The sequence below is a fragment of the Macrobrachium nipponense genome, chromosome 2 (genome assembly GCF_015104395.2).
Source record: "Macrobrachium nipponense isolate FS-2020 chromosome 2, ASM1510439v2, whole genome shotgun sequence".
Lineage (NCBI taxonomy): Eukaryota > Metazoa > Arthropoda > Malacostraca > Decapoda > Palaemonidae > Macrobrachium > Macrobrachium nipponense.
The window spans coordinates 50,007,459-50,028,194 of NC_087201.1; the positions used below are offsets into that span (position 1 = coordinate 50,007,459).

Consider the following 20,736-nt stretch of genomic DNA (forward strand, 5'->3'; position numbering starts at 1 on the left):
ATTAGGGCCGCACCTTTTGCTATCCTCAGATGGTCGAGGACCTGCCTGAGGACTCCGAAGGGAGGGAACGTGGACATGTCCAGGCCATCCCACGGGTGTTAGAACACATCCTCCTAAAACGCGGCTGGGTCTGGCACCGGGGAGCAGTAGACCAGCAGTTTGGCGTTTACCCTTGTTGCAAACAGGTCCATGGATGAGGACCCCCACTTCCCTATTAGCTCTCTTGCTACCTCGGGGTGTGGGACCATTTGGATCCCACCACCTGACCCCGTCTGATGAGGCCGTCGGCGATTATGTTCTTCTTGCCGGGAATGAACCTTGCCGTCAAAGAGGTTCCGGGGGCTTCGGCCCAGCTCAAGATCTCCTCCATCAAGCCGCAGAGATCCCGTGATCTCAGGCCCCCCTGCTTCTTGATGTAGGCGACCACGAGAGTTTGCAGGATCCAGTCACCAACCGAGAGCCTTCCTTGCTGCCAGTGAGATGGGAACAGGCTTCTGAGGTGTTTCCTCCTTCTGGGACCACCCTATCTTCAGGTCCCACTGCAAGAGCCTTAATCTCAGCCTTCCCTGGGGGACTAGTTTTTCCAGGGAGACCAGGTGGCCTAATAGTCTTTGCCACTCCTTTGCCGGTCTTGGGGAGTGGCTCAGGAAGTTGAGGGCGATACTTTGGTGGTTTGCCAGTCTGTCCTTCGATGGGAAAGCTCGCCCCACCTTCGTATCCTACTCCATCCCCAGGTACACCATCCTGGTGGAGGGGACCAGCTGGGACTACTCCCAGTTCACAACGACTTCCAGGGTCTTGCAAATGGCCAGGAGGGCGTCTCTCTGCTCTACCAAGTGCTCCTTTGAGGCGGAAAGGAGTAGCCAGTCGTCCAGGTACCTGAGAAGGCGTATACCTCTCTTGTGGGCCCAAGACGAAACCAGGGAAAACACCCTTGTGAACACTTGCGGGGCTGTTGCCAGCCCAAAGCAGAGTGACTTGAACTGCAAGCTCTGGTCCTCCCACCTTATGCGCAGGTACTTACTGGATGACGGGTGTACCGGGAACTGGAAGTAGGCGTCCTTGAGATCGAGGGACATCATGAAATCCCTTACCCTCACGGAAGCCAGCACTGAGCGCAGCGTTTCCATTTTGAAGGGAGTCTTTAGGACGTACAAGTTGAGGACCGACAGATCTATGACCGGTCGCCAACCACCCCCCCCGCCCCCAACAACTTCTCCACCTGGAAAAGGTGACTGAAGAACCCGGGAGAGTGATCTACAACCTTCTGCAGGGCTCCCTTCTCTCCAGCAGTGCTTGAACTTTTCTAGCCTTAGGGCCTCCCTGTGACCGGGGTTCCAGGTCTAAGAAGACAAGCTGTCCGGCTCCCCTGTCAGGGGAGGCTTCTGGTCTAGGAAGGGGATCCGGTAACTGTCCCTGAGGACCTGGACCGTCCAGGGCTCAGCTCCGTGATCCTCCCAGTTCTGCCAACCGCTCAAGAGGCAACCCCCCACCGTAGCGAAAGACACGGTAGGGGGCCTCGACTCCTACTTCCTCCTAGGGAAGCGGTTGTTACGACCCCTTTTGGAAGTAGTGGGGGGTCTGGACCTGAACAGGGCCTGGGAAGTAGGGAAGGTCCTGGGGGAGGGCTGAGTGCCCTGGTCTCCCCAGTTCCGAGGGGCTGACACCGTGGAGGGGGTGGAAAGGGCCCTATTCTGAGGCTTCAGTCTCTTGTTAGATCTTTTCGGCGCTGACTGACGTAGGGAAGGGGCCCTTGGCTGGCCTTCCTCCACCGTTCCACGGACTCCTCCACCAGCTTCCCCGGAAAGAGAGCAGCACCCTCCACTGGGGTGTTCCAAAGGGTCCTGAGCTCCCTCTCTGGAATGTTCCTAGGGAGTTTGGCTAGCACGGAATCCCTCCGCCTCAAGACCCAGTTTGCCCACAACGTGACCAGTTGGGTCGTGAGGAAGCCCAGGGACTTACCCCCAGACAAAATCAGCTCCTTGTACTGGGCAAGTGAGACTTCGTCCCACAAGTCGTGGAGGGTGGGGAACCTGGCTACCACCCCGGACCACAGATCTATCCATGAAGCCACATGAATAGAGGTCCAAGCTGTGACTTCCATGGCCATAGCCTCCTGGGGGGAGAAGGAGACTAGCCCTGATGCGAGCCTCACTTCCAAGAGTCCGGGTGCCAGGGTCAACAAGTTACCCTCCACTGATTTGGGAAGCAGGGGGATGCCTTTCAGGGCATATAGCCTTCTCTGACTCAGCTTAGACTCTGGAAGTAGCCTAGCCAAGGAGTGCATCCGCAGGGAGTTACTCGACCCCGCTATGAGCATTTCCACCACTGTCAGGGCCTTCTTCGTGTTGGTGGACCTAGGGAGGCTGAGAGAGGGTTTGGGTTCCTCGAGTCCCTAAACAGGATGTCCACTGCCAAGGACCTGTTGTCCTCTATTGTCGGGGGCTGGCTCTAGTAGGTTCATGGACCTAAGAAGTGAGACAACCCACCTAAAGTTTGAACTCTTCTCCACTGGGCCTGGAGGTCTTCTTGGATGAAGGTCTCCTCCTAAGCGTCCCTCGACAGAGGAGAGACGTCAGACCTTGGTCGGGGGGAAGCTGGAGAAGCTCCCCGGAGAGGGACACTTAAACCTGGTTCATAACCAGTCTCCTGCAAGGGGGGATTCCCCGAACGCCTGGACCGCCCCGAGGAGGAGCTCTATCCTGAGCGGTGGAGGGGCTCTGAACCCCCTAAGGAGGTATCGGCTCCAGGCTCTGTCCGTGAAGGTGACAAGCGTGTGGGAACAGGGAAGAAGGAAGCCCACTCTGCCTTGGAGGCCGACCCTATGGCTGACGAGACCAAGGCGGGATCCACCGGGACTGAGGAAGAAGCAGGGAGGATGCCGGCTGGGAACCACTGGGGTGGGGTCCTCCCTTGGCAGAGGGGGCGAAGGAGAACGCCGCCGCCTCTGGCAGGAGTTGTCCCGGCGCCTGTCACTCCCTCTACTCCTTCAACAATCACGGTTACGACGAGGAGATCGGGAAGAGCCGCTCGAGGATGAGGAGTAGCTGCGCTTCCTACCTCTCCCATGATGGTGTCTCTTCTTGGAGGATCTCTCCCTCGAGGAGGAACTCAAAGAACTCGCGACCTCGGATGGGTCCTGCCATCTCTTGCTTCTCCTCCTCCAACTCCCGTCGCAGGGAGAGACCTGGGTAGTGTTTCGGCCGCTTCAGGGAGACCACCCCGAAGGCCGCTCCCAAGGCCACCCCCGGCTCCTCCTGCCCTCTAGACGGGAAGCCCCAGGACGGGAAAGCATCGTCCTTCAATGGGGATCTGCCCGGAGTACGAGGGGAGAAGAAATCCCCAGAAATCCCCAACAGCAGGAGAGGGAAGGGTCAGAGCCGGGCAGGCGGGTGGCTCCATGACAGGGTACACCGGCCCAGGTCCGGCCACGAGCGGAGTGCTCCGCTCGAGAGCGGGGAGAGCCGAAACGGGAAGCTCCATAGTGGGAAGCTCCGCAGTGGGGGGGGGGAGGGGGAGGGGGGGGGACGGGCCCCTCCCCCTGCACCGATGCTAAGAGAGAGGACCAGGACGGGGAGCCCTGTAACTGCAGCCGCGTCCAGCAGTCTCTCAACACCGCGGAAGCATCAGGTACAACCTGTTGGGAATAGACTCATCGGGACCACCCCTGGGGGGGGGACCCGGCAATGGACTCACCTAGGCGCTCTCGCTGGGAGAGGGCAGGAGAAAGAACCTGGAGAAACGCAGGAGACTTCCTCTCCGACGATACCGAAGGGGAAGGGACGATACCGAAGGGGAAGGGGTGCCCCCGTCTCTGCTGCTACTCCTACTCCTCGAGTCCCCCGAAAGCTTCGCCGACGATGCTTTAGGCTTCTTCTTCTTCTTTGTAGAAGCCAAATCCCACTGGTACGAGGGCCAGGAGGCGCACTCCAAGCACGTGTTGTCCTTCAAGCAAGCGCCCCCCCTTCACGAATTACACAAAGAGTGAGGATCGATGAGAGGGGGCGAGAGAAAAGCTCCACAAGCCCACCCTTCAGGACCGGGGCAACGACGTTGAGGCTCCAAGGCCGACATCACACATATGCTTGACACACGTGCACAAGAACACACACAAGGACAAAGGAAATGGGCCGGACACCGGACAAGCAGGGGCGTATGTACGCGCCTGCGACCAGAGAAGGACTGGCATCAGGTCAGCAGGATAACGTGGTCTTAGACCCCTAAGGGCATAGGCCTCGCCTGGGTGCGGCGTATAACCAGTTTTTTCTGGTCGGACCCGGATCGACATCCAGGAATCTCCACTGGAATGGTTCGAGGTAAGTATCTTGCATCGGAACAAACCCTTATTAAGGTTCTCTTGCAAATGACAAGTCAAGTCTAAAAGAACATCGCAAGTACCTAACTGCTCTGCATATCCAAACTCACTATCACCTTCAGATTTTACATACTTATAAAATGGCTTCAATATAATTTTTTCTGCAAATGGTTCATAATCCAAGTGCAGAAATCAACAACACAATGTGATAAAGTGATAATTCACTGCAGAAAAAATACCAATAATACATACTAGTGACAACAATCCACTGCAGAAATATCACAATTAATACAAGGTGGTAATGACTATCCAATGCAAAAAAAGCACAAGGAACAGATCAGGAATGTTAATCCATTAATACACTAGTGCAATGCATGATGGTAACCCATTAATTCACAGTGGCAAATATAGTAATGCTTAATACGCTGTGAGACTGTTTGGTATGGGTTACCAAACCTAGATAAAAACAATTCAGTACTTTGTGAAATGAACCCAATGACATTGGCATCACGGACACTGATTTCCAATTTCATGTTTCACTTAATATCCCAGATTTTGATACAGAACTTTCAGATCAGCCACCCTTTCTCCAACATCTAATCCTTTAAATGCAGATCCCAATATTTAATATCAACAGTTACTGTTTACTGTTTTCCAGCTGTAATTTACTACTTTACTGCTAACTTCTCTTTTGCCAACAAGACTAGTGCTATACATATTGCAAACTCACCATAAAAGAAGTTGGCAAACCTTAAGCAGATTCAGAAAAGGTTAATCCTTTTACAATGATTTACCATATATTTACTACTTAATAATTGGTATCTTTCATGAACATTGTTTGATGTACAGAATGTTATTTATATTGCTTAATGAAACCCTGATAACCAACTCAAAAGCATAGTACAGTACTGCACTGTAAACTTCTTCTTTTGGGAGAGATATGCTTATAAAATTTAAAAAGGCTTGTATTTCTGCTTCAGTTTCATAGTTTTGTTACAAGGACAACAACGGAGTAAAAGACTAAACGACAATTCTTAAACATGACAAGATTGTAAAAAGGCCTACAGAGTCACCTCGCAATACTCTGCACCCTCAGGGAAAGTAAGGTCAGTTATAAGAAGCCAAGCCTAAATTTTTGGACAATTCACTCAAGACCTTCAGTTCTCATTATAATAAGCAATTTTCAAATCCTGACTGACATGACCAGTTACAAATTTATTGCACTGGAATGACAAGAAATAAAACAAGAAAGGGACAAAAAACAAACTACATTACAGGTGAATTGCATGAAAACTACCACAGGTTCTGATAACCTGTCACTAAATACAAATTAAAGAAGTTATCTTACCATGTGGGGGAGGTTGGTGAGAAGTAGGATGGGAGGATGATATCTGCTCCTCAGGTGGACGATGCTCCAGCGACACCCCCAATTGTTGTAACTGGTCCTCTGAACACAGCTTTCCATACAGCAGGTTAGCACGTCCACCATACCCTCCTCCCATATCCCCTAAAATGAAGATTAAAAAAAAAACGATAGTATCAATGAAGTCAACATGTAAATCAGAATGCATTCATTATCAAATACTCAGTCCTGTGTTCTACAGTATCCAGGAGATGGCTACTGTTTTCCAGCAAGTATCCCAACCTTAAATCAAGTACCTGTACATACTATTTAGTACACTTAAAAGGTTGAGATGATTATAAATTAAGCATAATAAATTCCCTAACTACCCTTTTCTTCTGTATTATTGACTCTTGAGTCATGTGATATCCTAAAAATAAAATCTTCAAATCACCTTTGAAGATTAAGTTTGATAGTCAATGCTGACCAAAGCCATCAATATTCACAAATACGTGTTACACATTTCACTCAAAAAATATATTCAGCCCAATATTTTTGGTACAAGAATGGGAAAACAACAAAGATCTTCCATTGGTACCCAGCTATCTACACCTTACAATTGCAAATTTATTTCTGGTAATATTTCAGTGTAAAGAGAACTGCTCCACTGCCTTTCTTTAAAGTATAGTACATACTACACCAGTTGCTCGCTTTCAGTTCTGGGTAGTAGGTCTCATGATTTCTTTTGCAAATGTTTAAGTATCATGGGAAGGTCGATGATTAAGTTATTCAGAGGTGTTGTAGATTATAGTTCTGTATTCACACAATATACTGTGCTGGCGTTCTGGAAGCTAGGATGTCAATGTGGTAGTGATCATTCCAGAAATTGGCTCTGGGTCTCAGTTATCTCAATTACTCAAGAGGCTGGATGCCACTGCCCTCTATTATAAAACATTACAGAAATCTACATTCACTCTACTGGTATTGTTCTGTGATCATCCTTACTTTCAGCCCCTGATATTACCAACACTAGTAATTACTACCAGTTACGGCAATATTTAATTTCATCAATGACTACTTGCAAGAACATCTGGCAACATTTTTTTTCTCATTGAGGTAATTTCCATAAAAGGCTCCATTAGTTGATGTATTTCCTAAGTGAGAGAGAGAGAGAGAGAGAGAGAGAGAGAGAGAGAGAGAGAGAGAGAGAGAGAGAGAGAGAGAGAGAGAGAGAGAGAGAGAGAAGAGATAATAACTAAGGTCACTTTCATCAGTCAATCACAACTGTCAATAAAGCACAACTGTGATCAACATTTATGTATTACCCTGAGATACTAAAATAAACAGTCTGAGCAATAGTTATGCCCCTAAACTACCAAAATATGAGTCTTTGTCAAGGAAACAACAAAAACTAAGAAATACAGGTAATAAAAACTAAGAAATGAGGGTAAAGTTGCATTAACACCAATTTTGAGCATCAAAATAATGTCATTACTAAAATGGAATATCAGAAAAAATAAAGCAAAGCAACTAAGAAACAAGCCATACAATATGGTATAGTACGTTCATAGACGAAACTCAAGCAATAATCTCCAGGTTACAATTTGCAATAGCTACCCAATTTCCCACTTTAATTATCAAGTATAGGCTTTCAAAACTCGATACAAAGCCTTAACAACTCAAGAAGAAGCGCACAAAATGAAAAGGAATAATTAACCCCTTAAAACAAAAATGACAACAAAAACTAGGGCAGAAATAACAAAGATGGCTAAAGAAAAGTAAACAAAGGTTACACAGGAAGTTACTAGTGAAATGACAAGGTGTGAGAGAAATAAAAAAAAAAATATGAATGAATGACTAAGCTCGAATCTTGAGACTAAGCTCGAATCTTGAATCGAAGGGAGGAGAGCATCTAATTAACAGCTTATAATGAATTAATATATTCAAGATTTACCTTGCCATCTTTGGGGTTTCCACCTACATATGGCATACATCAAGCATGTTAACACTGGACAAAGAAAAAAATTGGTACTATGATCACTTAAATAAAGAAAATTGAGAGAGAGAGAGAGAGAGAGAGAGAGAGAGAGAGAGAGAGAGAGAGAGAGAGAGAAGTGCTGTTTTATTAAACATCATATGCTTAACTAGGCTTTTGGTAACACAATGTTGAAGGTTTGCTAAACATCAAATAATAATTGAACTTTATGGATATGTACAGGTGCGAGTGAATCATAATGGCTGATAATGCCTAGAGTATGTCTGACAAGTACAGGACTGGTTCTGGTAGAAAAAAATAAAATAAAATAAAATAAAATAAAATAAAAACGTCGATGACAAATGGAAGGTTAGGAGGGGACGGCATGGATGGGGAGAGAGGGGACAGATACAAGGTAGTTGAAGGAGTGGGGGGGGGGGGGGGGCTCACTGATGAAACTCAACCGAGGAAGGCATAAGATGGAGCCAGAGGAGTGTAGAGGGAGGAGGAGGAGGAGGAGGAGGAGGAGGAGGAGAAGAAGGAGGTGGTGGTGGTGGTGGTGGTGGGCAAGGGAGGAGGAAAGTAGCAGGAACTGGAACTTGGCTGCTACCGCTTGTAAAAAATCAATAGTGTCGTCAGCTGTGGCCACAACTCTACCCTTCCAAACATTTGTAAACAGCCCTTCTCTGCGCTGCCTCGTCTGCCTTCGCCTCTCACGAAAAACATTCCTCCAACTGTGCTTTTGTTTTGTCAGGAAACATCAACCAAAGCCCATTATCCTATCCGTTTCGCCGGGGATAAATTATTTACAGGCACCATATTCAGATCTCCCTTTGTTCAGTTAAAAAGAATACCACCAGCAGCTTCGGATCATAGTTATGCTGCTCTCTCTCTCTCTCTCTCTCTCTCTTCTCTCTCTCTCTCTCTCTCTCTCTCTCTCTCTCTCTCTCTCTCTCTCTCTCTCTCTCTCTCTCTCCTGTTACCGTCCGCTTAGCCATGCTACCGAACTCCCAGCACTTACCTTTTCCTTGCAATCACGTTTTCTATCAAATCACCAAAATTTCCATCACTACTTACTATATTGGGCCTTTATAGAAGTTTAAAAATAGTGAAGGTAGCATTCACTTGCGGCCAAGGAACAGATTAAAGCTGGAAAGAAACAGAAAACCACCCACGAGATTTCATCAATAAAATCGCCAACCGGCCCCTTCCTTCCCCCCTCCCAAATCCCGCCAGCAGTTCCCGTTTCTCATTTTTTTTTTACATCCAAGAGACAGAAGGGATCCTTGCTGCTGTTGTCAGGTTAAGCTAACCTGCCAGCAAGGGCTCTTAGTCTTGCATGACAGAATACCTAAACACAAATCACCTTTCAGCGCCGATAAAAAAAAAATCAATATATAAATAAATAATAAAAATAGCCAACTTAATAAAGCCTACCTCAGAACTATGTGCAATCGTCTATCTATTTGTCAAGTGGCAGTGATGACACTCGCTGCCATGACGCTATTTCGTCACATACATATACTGAATGCAACAATTAATGAAAAAGACAAAGGAGAGAGAAACGCGGCTTTTAAAAAGTTATCAAAACCGATCTCAACAGCTTGTCATTTCTAACGTCATCACGCTCTTTCCCGCGTCATCAGTATGCGTCATCGCTTTATGCAGCATTATTACTATCTCTCTCTCTCTGTACAGCAATGCATTTTATTCATTAAAACACAGAACATAAAATGACTAACACAATACCAATGCCAGGAAACCATGCAACACGAGAGAGAGAGAGAGAGAGAGAGAGAGAGAGAGAGAGAGAGAGAGAGAGAGAGAGAGAGACTCGTGAATGGTTTCACCACAGGAGGAAGAGGATTAACCCGTCCAAGATCTCCCGTATTGACAGTATAAATTTTGAAGTGCAATAAACACTTACGTCGTGTGTTTCTGTATTTCTCACTCCCCACCCAAGCAGCAATCAGCAACAGTCGATTGACAACTTGTGCTTTAAATTTTATAAAAAGAACGCGCCCAATGACTTACCATTTCACCAAATGAGAGAGAGAGAGAGAGAGAGAGAGAGAGAGAGAGGAGAGAGGAGAGAGAGAGAGGTATGCATTTCACAACATTCATACTTGAATAATAAAACTTCGTAACAAAAGTCGGTAAATATCAGCACAACGGATGGCATAAAATAAGTTCACAAAAGACGTTGTATAAAGCACTTCACAACATACACTGGAAGTAACATTCAAAAGTTTGCAAAATAACAGCACTTCACGACAGATTTTGTCAAATTATAACATTCCGGGACATGGCAGTTATAACAGCAGTACCACACTCTACAATAAATACCGTTATGACCATCGTAACATTTTAGTTAAATTAAAACTAACTTGATATTTCTGTTGCGATAACTTTTCACAACTAACCATGTTATTGAAATGAACATCTTTTAGGAAAAGGGAAAGGAAAGTTCAGCCAAGAGTATCATAACAAATTCGCAGCAGTCGGCTACATGTGAAAAAATAAATAGAAAAATAAATAAAGTCCAACTACAAATAGCTGATTTTTTTTCTCTCCAACTGCTTGTAAACGAAGGCGTGCGCTCCGTGGCTGTTCTCTGCCTTTTCCGAAATATTTCTCGCCCATCTAGAAAGTAGCCTTATTGTTGTCCTTCCATTTTCCCATTAATTAAGTTCCTTTCAAAGAGTCCTACTTCCATCGACGAAATGGCAACCCAAAATTCTCTGTCTACCATACGCGTTGCTAATCTGTCTGGAGACCGTTCCATAAACTTCCCTATTTGGGAAGCGGTTCTACCGCTAGTTATCACGCTATTTTTATCAATGAAATAACATCACCTTTAGGGATACTACTAATGACGGAACATACACTGAGCATATCGAGCTGTGTGTAAACACGCGCAGTAGTGAGGTACTATAGTAGATTCACATCAACCATGCATCCGATGTCAAGGCCAGTCCCTCACGACGCTCCTGATTGGTTGTTGATAAGCCAATCACAGGGCTGGGAACTCTGTCTCTCTCGAGTGTTCACATGGGCAGGATGTATGTTCCATTTCCCTTAAGAGATACGTCTCTCAAAAGTATCCCTGAGAAGAGGTGGAACATAAAGAGGTGGAATATACACCCTGCCTATGTGAACTCTCGAGAGAGACTGAGAGTTTCCAGCCCTGTGATTGGCTTATCAACAACCAATCAGGAGCGTCGTGAGGGACTGGCCTAGACATCAAATGCACGCTTAATGTGAATCTACTATATCGCCATCTATAATCATGTAAATACGTGTGCGACAGTTTCTTTAACATTCCTGCTATTTTCTGCAGACTTACTCATACTGAAGCACTTCTTCTACAATGAACAAATATGCCACCATATTCAGTATATTGTACATCCATTGATGTAAAGTTTTTCCTTTTTAAGACGTTTACTTTTGATCTCGTAGGTTCCTCATCGAAACTGACGAAAACAAAGTCTTATCAGTGACTGATGTAGGCAAACGAGCCATATTAGGAGTTAAAAGATCTTCAGATAATTACTACCGTTTACCACCCAAGACGAGTATGTTACTACAATACACATCGTATTTTTATTGTAATGCTAGCAAAGCCACTCTTTTTCTTTCACATGAAACTTGCAATTATGACAAAACTTGCAATTATGACAAATACTCCAAGGAAACATCTGAATACGTTCAAAATCAATTGTATTTACATGTTCAAGATACCTTAATTGAAAAAAACGCAAAACTACAATCACACCTTCCTAATGGTTCTGGTCAGGTCTGCTTCCTAGTTACTCTTGTCTTTTCTTAGGATCTCGGGTAAAGAGCAGTTCTTTCGTATTGGCTTTCGCAAACAATAACAGTTGATGACGTCAGTTTGCTAAAGTGGAAGTCTCTTGTTACTTATGACGAAATGGACAGAATGAAAAGGCCAACCAACATGGATGGAAACTGTGATCAGGAGATAGATAGCATAAGAGAATTTAGGGCCAAGCACTGTGACCTATGAGGTCAATCAGCGCAGAAACGGAAACTGACAGTAAGAAGGTTTGAAAGGTGTAAAAAGTGGAAAACATCGCAGTTGCACTATGAAACCATGGTTAGAGAGGGTGGAACGTCAGATGGAAGAAAAAGAATATCAACGGAGGTACAGGAAAAGGAATGAAAAGGGTAGAAGCAAGAGGGCGAAGGGACTCGCTGCAGGCGAAGGAGACTACATACTTAAGGTACCTACCTACCAGGAGGGAAGCACGTGACAAGGACATGTCTGAAGGAAGGGCACAAGTTGTGGTCAGGACATAAACAATGACGTTTTCGAAGAAATGTCATGGATGAAGATTTTCATAGGATATCACATCACCGGGATTTATGCACAAGCATTAAACTACAAAAGCCCGTCTATTATCCAATTAGCTCTACCTTGGAAATAACATATTTATATTAGTATGTATACCGAAGGAGAAATATAATTGATAAGTGTGGTTCATTATCCCACGGGCTTGAAAGTTTTAAGGCACGTCACCGAACGTCGTTGGTTCTCACGTTCGGTGGTTCAAGCGTGACCACCGGTTCAAGCCAGTGAGATGACGAACCAATTTACCAATCATAAAATTCCCATTCGGTATATATATGTATACATAGATATATTACCTCCAAGGTTGAGTGAACTGGATATTAAACGACATCTGTAGCGTAATGCTTCTCTCTCTCTAATATACCTATAATATTATATATATATCTATATATATAATATAATTATATTTAATATATCTATATATATATATATATATCTATATATATATATTTATATATAATATTAATAGATATAATATTATTATATATTATATTAATTTACACACTTAATTATGGAATCATTCTAGCAACTGAGCAGAGCACTGACAGCACCTGTTATGAGAAAATCCAATAAAGGATCTCCTACCAGAGAAAAATATTGCACTAAAAGCCGCACCAAATTCAATCTGTTATCAAATGGTTCTCATCTAAATATTTTGGTTAAGCAGCTTAGTAGCCAGACAAAACAATTTATGAAGGCAACAAAAGTGAAACAACCAAAAATATGAAAAACCTCTAAGAAACAGAGAGATAATAAAGTCAACCAGGGCGAGAAATCATCTCTAAGCCCACGGCGTTACACAATCGGGCGAATGATTCTGTACTTCATAACCAATCAAGAGGTCCCTTCAATAACCTACGCATAAGGTCCCTTCAAAAACTGAGAATGAGGTCCCTTCAAAAACTAAGAATGGGGTCCTTCAATAACTAAGCAAGAGGTCCCTTCAATAATTAAGCATGAAAGTCCCTTCAATAACTAAGAATGAGGTCCTTCAATAACTAAGCAAGAGGTCCCTTCAATAACTAAGCAAGAGGTCCCTTCAATAACCTACGCATAAGGTCCCTTCAAAAACTGAGAATGAGGTCCCTTCAAAAACTAAGAATGGGGTCCTTCAATAACTAAGCAAGAGGTCCCTTCAATAATTAAGCATGAAAGTCCCTTCAATAACTAAGAATGAGGTCCTTCAATAACTAAGCAAGAGGTCCCTTCAATAACTAAGAATGAGTTCCCTTCACTACCTAAGCAAGAGGTCCCTTCAATAACTAAGCAAGAGGTTCCTTCAATAACTAAGCAAGAGGTCCCTTCAATACCTAAGCATGCCCTCAATAACAAGAATGAAGTCCCTTCAATACCTAAGCATGCCCTCAATAACAAGAATGAAGTCCCTTCAATAACTAAGCATGCCTTCATAACTAAGAATGAAGCCCCATAAATAACTAAACAAGAGGTCCCTTCAATAACTAAGAATGAAGTCCCTTCAATAACTACGCATGCCTTCAATATCTAAAAATGAAGCCCCATAAATATCTGAGCAAGAGGTCCCTTCAATAACTAAGCATGCCCTCAATAACAAGCATGAAGTCCCTTCAATAACTAAGCAAGAGGTCCCTTCAATAACTAAGCATGAAGTCCCTTCAATACCTAAGCAGAAGGTCCCTTCAATAACTAAGAAGGAGGTCCATTCAGTAACTCAGCATGCCTTCAATAACTAAGAATGAAGTCCCTTCAATAACTAAGCATGAGCTCCCTTCAATACCTTAATAGGCCCCTTCAAGCCTAAGGCCCCATTGAATTCCTTCACCACCTAAAGCAATGAGGTCCCGTCCAATAACGATAAGCAATGAGGTCCCTTCAATAACTAAGAATGAGGTCCCTTCAATAACTAAGAATGAGGTCCCTTCAATAACTAAGAATGAGGTCCCTTCAATAACTAAGAATGAGGTCCCTTCCAATAAACTAAGAATGATGTCCCACCTTCAAAATACTAAGCATGCCTTCAATAACGAGGTGAATCCCTTCAATCCCTAAGCCAAGAGACCCCTTCCATAACTAGCATGAGTCCTTCATTACCTAAGCAAGAGGTCCCTTCAAAACTACGCATTAAGCCTCTTCAATAACTAGAATGAGGTCCCCCTCAATAACCTAAGCATGCTTCATAACGAAGCATGAAGTCCCCTTAAATAACTAGCATGAGGTCGCCTTCAATACCTTAAGACAAGGGTCCCCTTCAAATGATTAAGAAGGAGGTCCATTCAGTAACTCAGCATGCCTTCAATAACTAAGAATGAAGTCCCTTCAATAACTAAGCATGAGCTCCCTTCAATACCTAAGAGGCCCCTTCAATAACTAAGCATGAGTTCCTTCAACACCTAAGCAAGAGGTCCCTTCAATAACTAAGAATGAGGTCCCTTCAATAACTAAGAATGAGGTCCCTTCAATAACTAAGAATGAGGTCCCTTCAATACCTAAGCATGCCTTCAATAACGATGAGTGAAGTCCCTTCAATACCTAAGCAAGAGGTCCCTTCAATAACTAAGCATTAAGCCTCTTCAATAACTAAGAATGAGGTCCCCTCAATACCTAAGCATGCCTTCAATAACTAGCATGAAGTCCCCTTCAATAACTAAGCAAGAGGTCCCTTCAATAACTAAGCATGAAGTCCCTTCAATAACTAAGGAAGAGGCCCCTTCAATAAGCAAGAGGTTCCTTCAATAACTAAGCAAGGAGCCCCTTCAATAACTAAGCAAGAGGTCCCTTCAGTAACTAAGCAAGAGGCCCTCTCAATAACTAAGCAAGAGGTCCCTTCAATAACTAAGCATGAAGTCCCCTTCAATAACTAAGCATGAAGTCCCTTCAATAACTAAGCAAGAAACCCCTTCAATAACTAAGCATGAAGTCCCTTCAATAACTAAGCAAGAAGCCCCTTCAATACCTAAGCAAGAAGTCCCTTCAATAACTAAGCATGAAGTCCCTTCAATAACTAAGCATGAAGTCCCTTCAATACCTAAGCAAGAGGTCCCTTCAATAACTAAGCATGAAGTCCCTTCAATAACTAGGAAGAGGCCCCTTCAATAAGCAAGAGGTTCCTTCAATAACTAAGCAGGGAGCCCCTTCAATAACTAAGCAAGAGGTCCCTTCAGTAACTAAACAAGAGGCCCTCTCAATAACTAAGCAAGAGGTCCCTTCAATAACTAAGCATGAAGTCCCCTTCAATAACTAAGCATGAAGTCCCCCTTCAATAACTAAGCAAGAGGCCCTCTCAATAACTAAGGAAGAGGTCCCTTCAATAACTAAGCATGAAGTCCCCTTCAATAACTAAGCATGAAGTCCCTTCAATAACTAATCATGAAGTCCCTTCAATAACTAAGCAAGAAGCCCCTTCAATACCTAAGCAAGAGGTCCTTTCAATAACTAAGCAAGAGGTCCCTTCAACCTTATCTGGGAGTAAATTAAAAAGGGGACAAGGTTCTCAGGCTCCGACTTCCTAGAGCTATCTATCTAGGCAGCCACCAGCCAGTCCCCGGCTTCCATCCCGTCCCAATTGGCGAGGGTCAAACGGAATGAAGGATAAATCTGGGACTCGGCTCCGCCCAAGAAAGAAAGAGGCCACATGGACGTCGAGGTAGCCTTTGCATCTATCTATGGCCACTGCTCTTGTTTCAACTGTCTTTTTCTCCTGGTTTTTTGCTCTTGTTTCAACTGTCTTTTTCTCCTGGTCTTTTTTTCAAACTAATTTCTAAACTGTCTTCAAAAACAACAACAAACATACCCACACAAATTGGCTAGGTTCCATTTGCACGCAAGGATGGGCTCGAGATGAGGTGCCCTTTGGGACACTACCTTCATTTAACAAGTAATCTATAATAATTTCTTCAAGGTTCGGTTGTAGACATGGTAACCAAAAAGCAACCTACATACATGTGTATGTATGTATGTATTAAAGAACAAGAGAAGAGAGGGCAGGCCAGAAAGAAACAAATTCTACAGGAATCCTACGGCCCGGTGGACGGAGAGACATCTGGCTTCATTCATAAATACATTAAAGGGACACCCGTTTTCATGGGCGACTTCCTGTAACAAATATTACCCTTGTGGGTTCTGCCGCGTTCATCTATTTACCCTGGGCAACGAAAATGTCAAATATTCATTCTCTCTCTCTCTCTCTCTCTCTCTCTCTCTCTCTCTCTCTCTCTCTCTCTGTATTTTGAAGACATTCCAGGACCATTTTAGGAAATATAAGAGGGTAAAGATAGAAGGCAAAACAAAACTTCCTAGCTAAAGCCAAGATTTCAGGGAAACATGAAATACGAGGCATACAACGGGATCCACAAAACAAACGGAGACGTGGTCAGTCGAGCACAATACAATGCAATCGACAGTATTAACAAGCAGTCTAAATCAACTCAATAGACATGGCTACATTAGAGACCTCTGAAACATTTTTAACGGGTAAAGGATGTGCCCGAAATCATCACAGCCTACCAACCAACCAACCACTACAGAGAACAAACGTATTTTCCTATCAAGTAAATCCAAAACAGATTCACATTTCCACCGTAAACTAAAAAGTCACAACAGTGGATAATTCGTGAACAAAAAGTGAAATACTTTACAATTTAGCTGCATCCGACATCTACCAGTTTGCAATGTAGTTAGACATTGATCATAAAACTCATTATACGACGACTGTCGAACTTTTCAGTTCCAGAGGTCCTTAATTCCTCACACCGTTGGGCTGTGGAACAGGTTGTTGCGCAAATGGAACTTCATTAGTTCAAGCGAAGATGCAATGCATTATATTACCCAAGTTAAATTCTCCCTGTCCAGTATTTTAATAATTTACTAAATTTTAATTTATTTATTTTTTTACTAAATTGTTAATTTATGTTTTTTTTTTAATAACTGATCTCTCCATATTTCCCATCACCTTCTTACTTCTCTCAAATGAATTTCAGGTCAATGACCCCTGTGGGCCACTTCCATTTGAATAATGTTCATCTTCTGAATAATAATAATAATAATAATAATAATAATAATAATAATAATAATAATAATAATAATAATAATAATAATATAATAATAATAAATATAATAATAATAATAATCTAATTGGTAATTATTTTTAAACTACCGCACCCCAAAACATTTGTGAAAAGCATATGATTGTTCATCAGCACATCTGAGAAGTTGGGATCAATTTCCAATGGTCAATTTTCCATGACAACCAAACACATCCCAAAGACTATAGTAATAATACTATGTGTGGATAGAGGGGCAGGATTTGGGGACACGGCCCTTGAACTGGGCTACAGCGTCATTCGGAGCGACGTGTGATGAATTGGCGAAATGACGGTGATAAAAATAAATGAACAATTCAAAACTTTCATTTCACCCATACTCCTTTCGTCAATCATTTACTATACTGACACGTGTTGAAAACTTAACAACAACAATGAGACAATACCTTGAAAATAACAAGTCTGAATAGATGTGGAGGGGAATAAATTAAGAAAATCGTTTCGTCTATAAAAATATCCCATCTTTAAAATATCTGCTTCATCTTCCAAAATTTCAAACTAAGGCAACAACGAGTGAAATAACAACTTGAACCACAAAAGAAACAACTCAACACCAAGAAGTACCGTCACTTGTTACGAGATCACCTTTCGACTCCAGCAAACATCGGTAACAAATGTAAAGTCTCTGAGCGCCAAGACATTCGAGAATGGCGGGAGACGACGACAGAAGCACACACCCGCCACCCGAAGATTCGCTGAAATTTCGCTTTAAGAATCTCGACCAGTTATCTGCAGCCTCCGGCAAGGCTACCAACGCCCGCGATTCTCTCGGACAATTCCGACGAGAAACTCATTGCCGAGGACTACGACTTCACGAAACAAATCGATAAAAGCTGCCGCGGCTCCAAGTGACTCTGTAAGACGGGTTACGCCTCATAATCCAGGCAAAATGATCGAATCCTTTACACTACAGAACATTCATGAAAGGTTGACGTCAATACTAATATGAATTGAACTGAATATAGAATCTAGGCCAAAGACCAAGCACTGGGACCTATGAGGTCAATCAGCGCTGAAACGGAAATTGACAGTAAAAGGTTTGAAAGGTGTAACAGGAGGAAAACCTCTAAGTTGCGCTATGAATCAACTGTTAGGAGACGGTGAAAAGTAAGATGGCAGAATGAGAATATGAAAGGAGGTATAGTAAAGGGGACAAAAGGAACGGCAGCTAGGGGCCGAAGGCACGCTGCAAAGAACCTGAAGGCACTACCCCCTATGGGCATTAATAATAATAATGAAAAAAAACACAGATATATTCACCAGAAGCGTCAAATACATCCACCAAGTATGCAATTCATTCTCGGTATTTTTCTTCTTTTTTTCCCCCCCGATCGTTCCCGCCAACCAACCAAGTTTACCTTCTGGCTGTACTCTGCACAAAACGTTTATCGAAACCTCATCTCACCAGACGACTCTGGTAATCAACAAATCTGACTAAATGTTACGAGAATCATTTCAGTTTGCTTCTCTTACCTCAGAATAGAGGACGGTCGACGACAAAAGTACACGACAAAAGTAAATCAACATCCAAAAAAGTGTGTGTGTGTGTGTGTGTGTGTGTGTGTGTGTGTGTGTGTGTGAGAGAGAGAGAGAGATGAGAGAGAGAGGGAGAGAGAAGAAGGAGAAACGAGAGAGAGAGAGAGAGAGAGAGAGAGAGAGAGAGAGAGAATAGCTTTGCGCTGTTGTACCCTATACAGAATCTGCACTGCAGTCACTATATAGGAATTCTAATTTCAATGCACATGATTCACTCAATGTTGACAGCCATCCCCGGATCTAAGAAGTCCCGCCATTTATCTCTCTCTCTCTCTCATAAAAAAAAAATAAAAAAAAGGCTGAGCAAAAAATCAACTCTCCTTTTAACATGCGCATGATATGTAGAAGTAAAACTCTTAAAAGATGAAAAAATAATTCACATTTCATGCTGATGAGAAGTGTAAAAGACAAATTGTTCGAAATAAAAAGTTAAATGCTTTTACTGAAAAATGAGAAGTGAATATGAATTCTATAACTAGATGATAAAGGGAGAAAATAACCAAAGTCTTGGGCATAATAAAAGTGTGCTAAAACCATCACTGTACCATGAGAAAAAGGAAGAAGTCACTCTTGCTATAATACATCAGCTTTTTACTGCTAAGGAAAAAGGGTAAGTAGGAATTCGATGCCTTCAAATTCAAGGTAATGGGACCTGTAAGACTGTTCCAGTTGTTACTCAGCAACGGGACCAACGGCTTTACGTGACTTCCGAACCACGTCGAGAGTGAACTTCTATCGCCAGAAATACATATATCTCACACCTCAATGGAATGCCCATGAATCGAACACGCGGCCACAGAGGTGGCACGCCAACACCATACCGACCACGCCACTGAGGAGCTAGGCCCATCATGCGTTATATCAAATTTATGAGATGTAGAATGGTCGCTCTGACCTCACGACCCCAACGGGACACTTGCTTACCAACGACGTTTTCTGACAACTGTCTGGGATGCCTCTGCCTCTTGCTACAACGTGCTCGTTATTTCTAGTCATTTCCATTTACCTTCATCTTATTCGATTCAATTCATAAATCTATTTTGACTACTACGTAGAAATGGCAGGTAGGTACTGATTGAATTGACGAACCGAATATACAATATAGGCCAAAGACTGGGACCTATGAGGTCATTCACCGCTGAAAAGGAAATTAACACTTAAAAGGTTTGAGAGAGATAACAGGAAGAGAACCTCGCAGTTGCACTATGAATCAACTGTCAGGAGAGGGTGAAAAGGCAGACGGAAGAGAATATGAAAGAAGGTACAGTAAAAGGAATGAAATGGGATGTAGCTAGGAAGGCACGCTGCAAACATGTTACGCCTACAGTGCAGCGCATGAGGTGCACTGACGGCACTACCCCATACGGAGCGTAGCTACTGATGAAACCGAATGAGAGAGAGAGAGAGAGAGAGAGAGAGAGAGAGAGAGAGCCTCTTCCGACGCACCAGAACTTGGTATACATGACGTCACTACAATGACGTCATGTTCCGGGAAATCTTCAAGTAACTTCCTAAACCTGTCGACTTGGGAGCTAAAATTGCTCACTGCTAACGTAACAAAAGCCTTTAGCAAAATTGTATGAGAGAGAGAGAGAGAGAGAGAGAGAGAGAGAGAGAGAGAGAGAGAGGGCAAATTCTAACACCGACAAAAATTTTACATCGGAATAAAGACCACCACCGCAGGATGAAGGACTGCAAAATTCTAGGGAAACCGGGAAACCGCATCTAGTGAGAGACTTGAAAGATATTGGGCGGATGAGAAAAATAACTGATTTTACGTATAATTAAATGTGAAATCATATTAATATAGGACTGAATGTTGGAACCTCAGACACTGTACAAGATAATGGAGCAATATTGTAGCCTTTAAAAAACGTCCCTACAACTTGTTTCCAGAAGCCAAGAAAAACTTTCAAACCCGGTAATAACTATATAATACTTCAACGAAAACAAATGGGTGGTGTTTACAAACTGACGCGTCTTGGTGGGTGAGAGTTCGTTTGTTTAGATACCAGGCAGCGCTTTCCCCAATCACGACATCTAGTGATAACGTACTCTCGAGTCTACGTACGCAGAGCTATAAAGGTTCGCTAACTCTCCCTTTCAAAATAAGTGGTG

At 43.3% G+C, this 20,736-nt stretch overlaps 1 protein-coding gene across 2 annotated transcripts in view; it reads right to left on the minus strand.

Annotated features, from left to right (window-relative positions):
• LOC135220563 (dual specificity tyrosine-phosphorylation-regulated kinase 1A-like) overlaps positions 1–20,736 on the minus strand; it is a 174,747-nt gene that overhangs the window by 123,164 nt on the left and 30,847 nt on the right. For both annotated transcript variants that reach the window (XM_064257787.1, XM_064257786.1), the window contains exon 2: positions 5,664–5,822. In XM_064257787.1, coding sequence (XP_064113857.1) covers positions 5,664–5,822 — 159 coding nt within the window. The remainder of the gene's footprint in view (positions 1–5,663; positions 5,823–20,736) is intronic.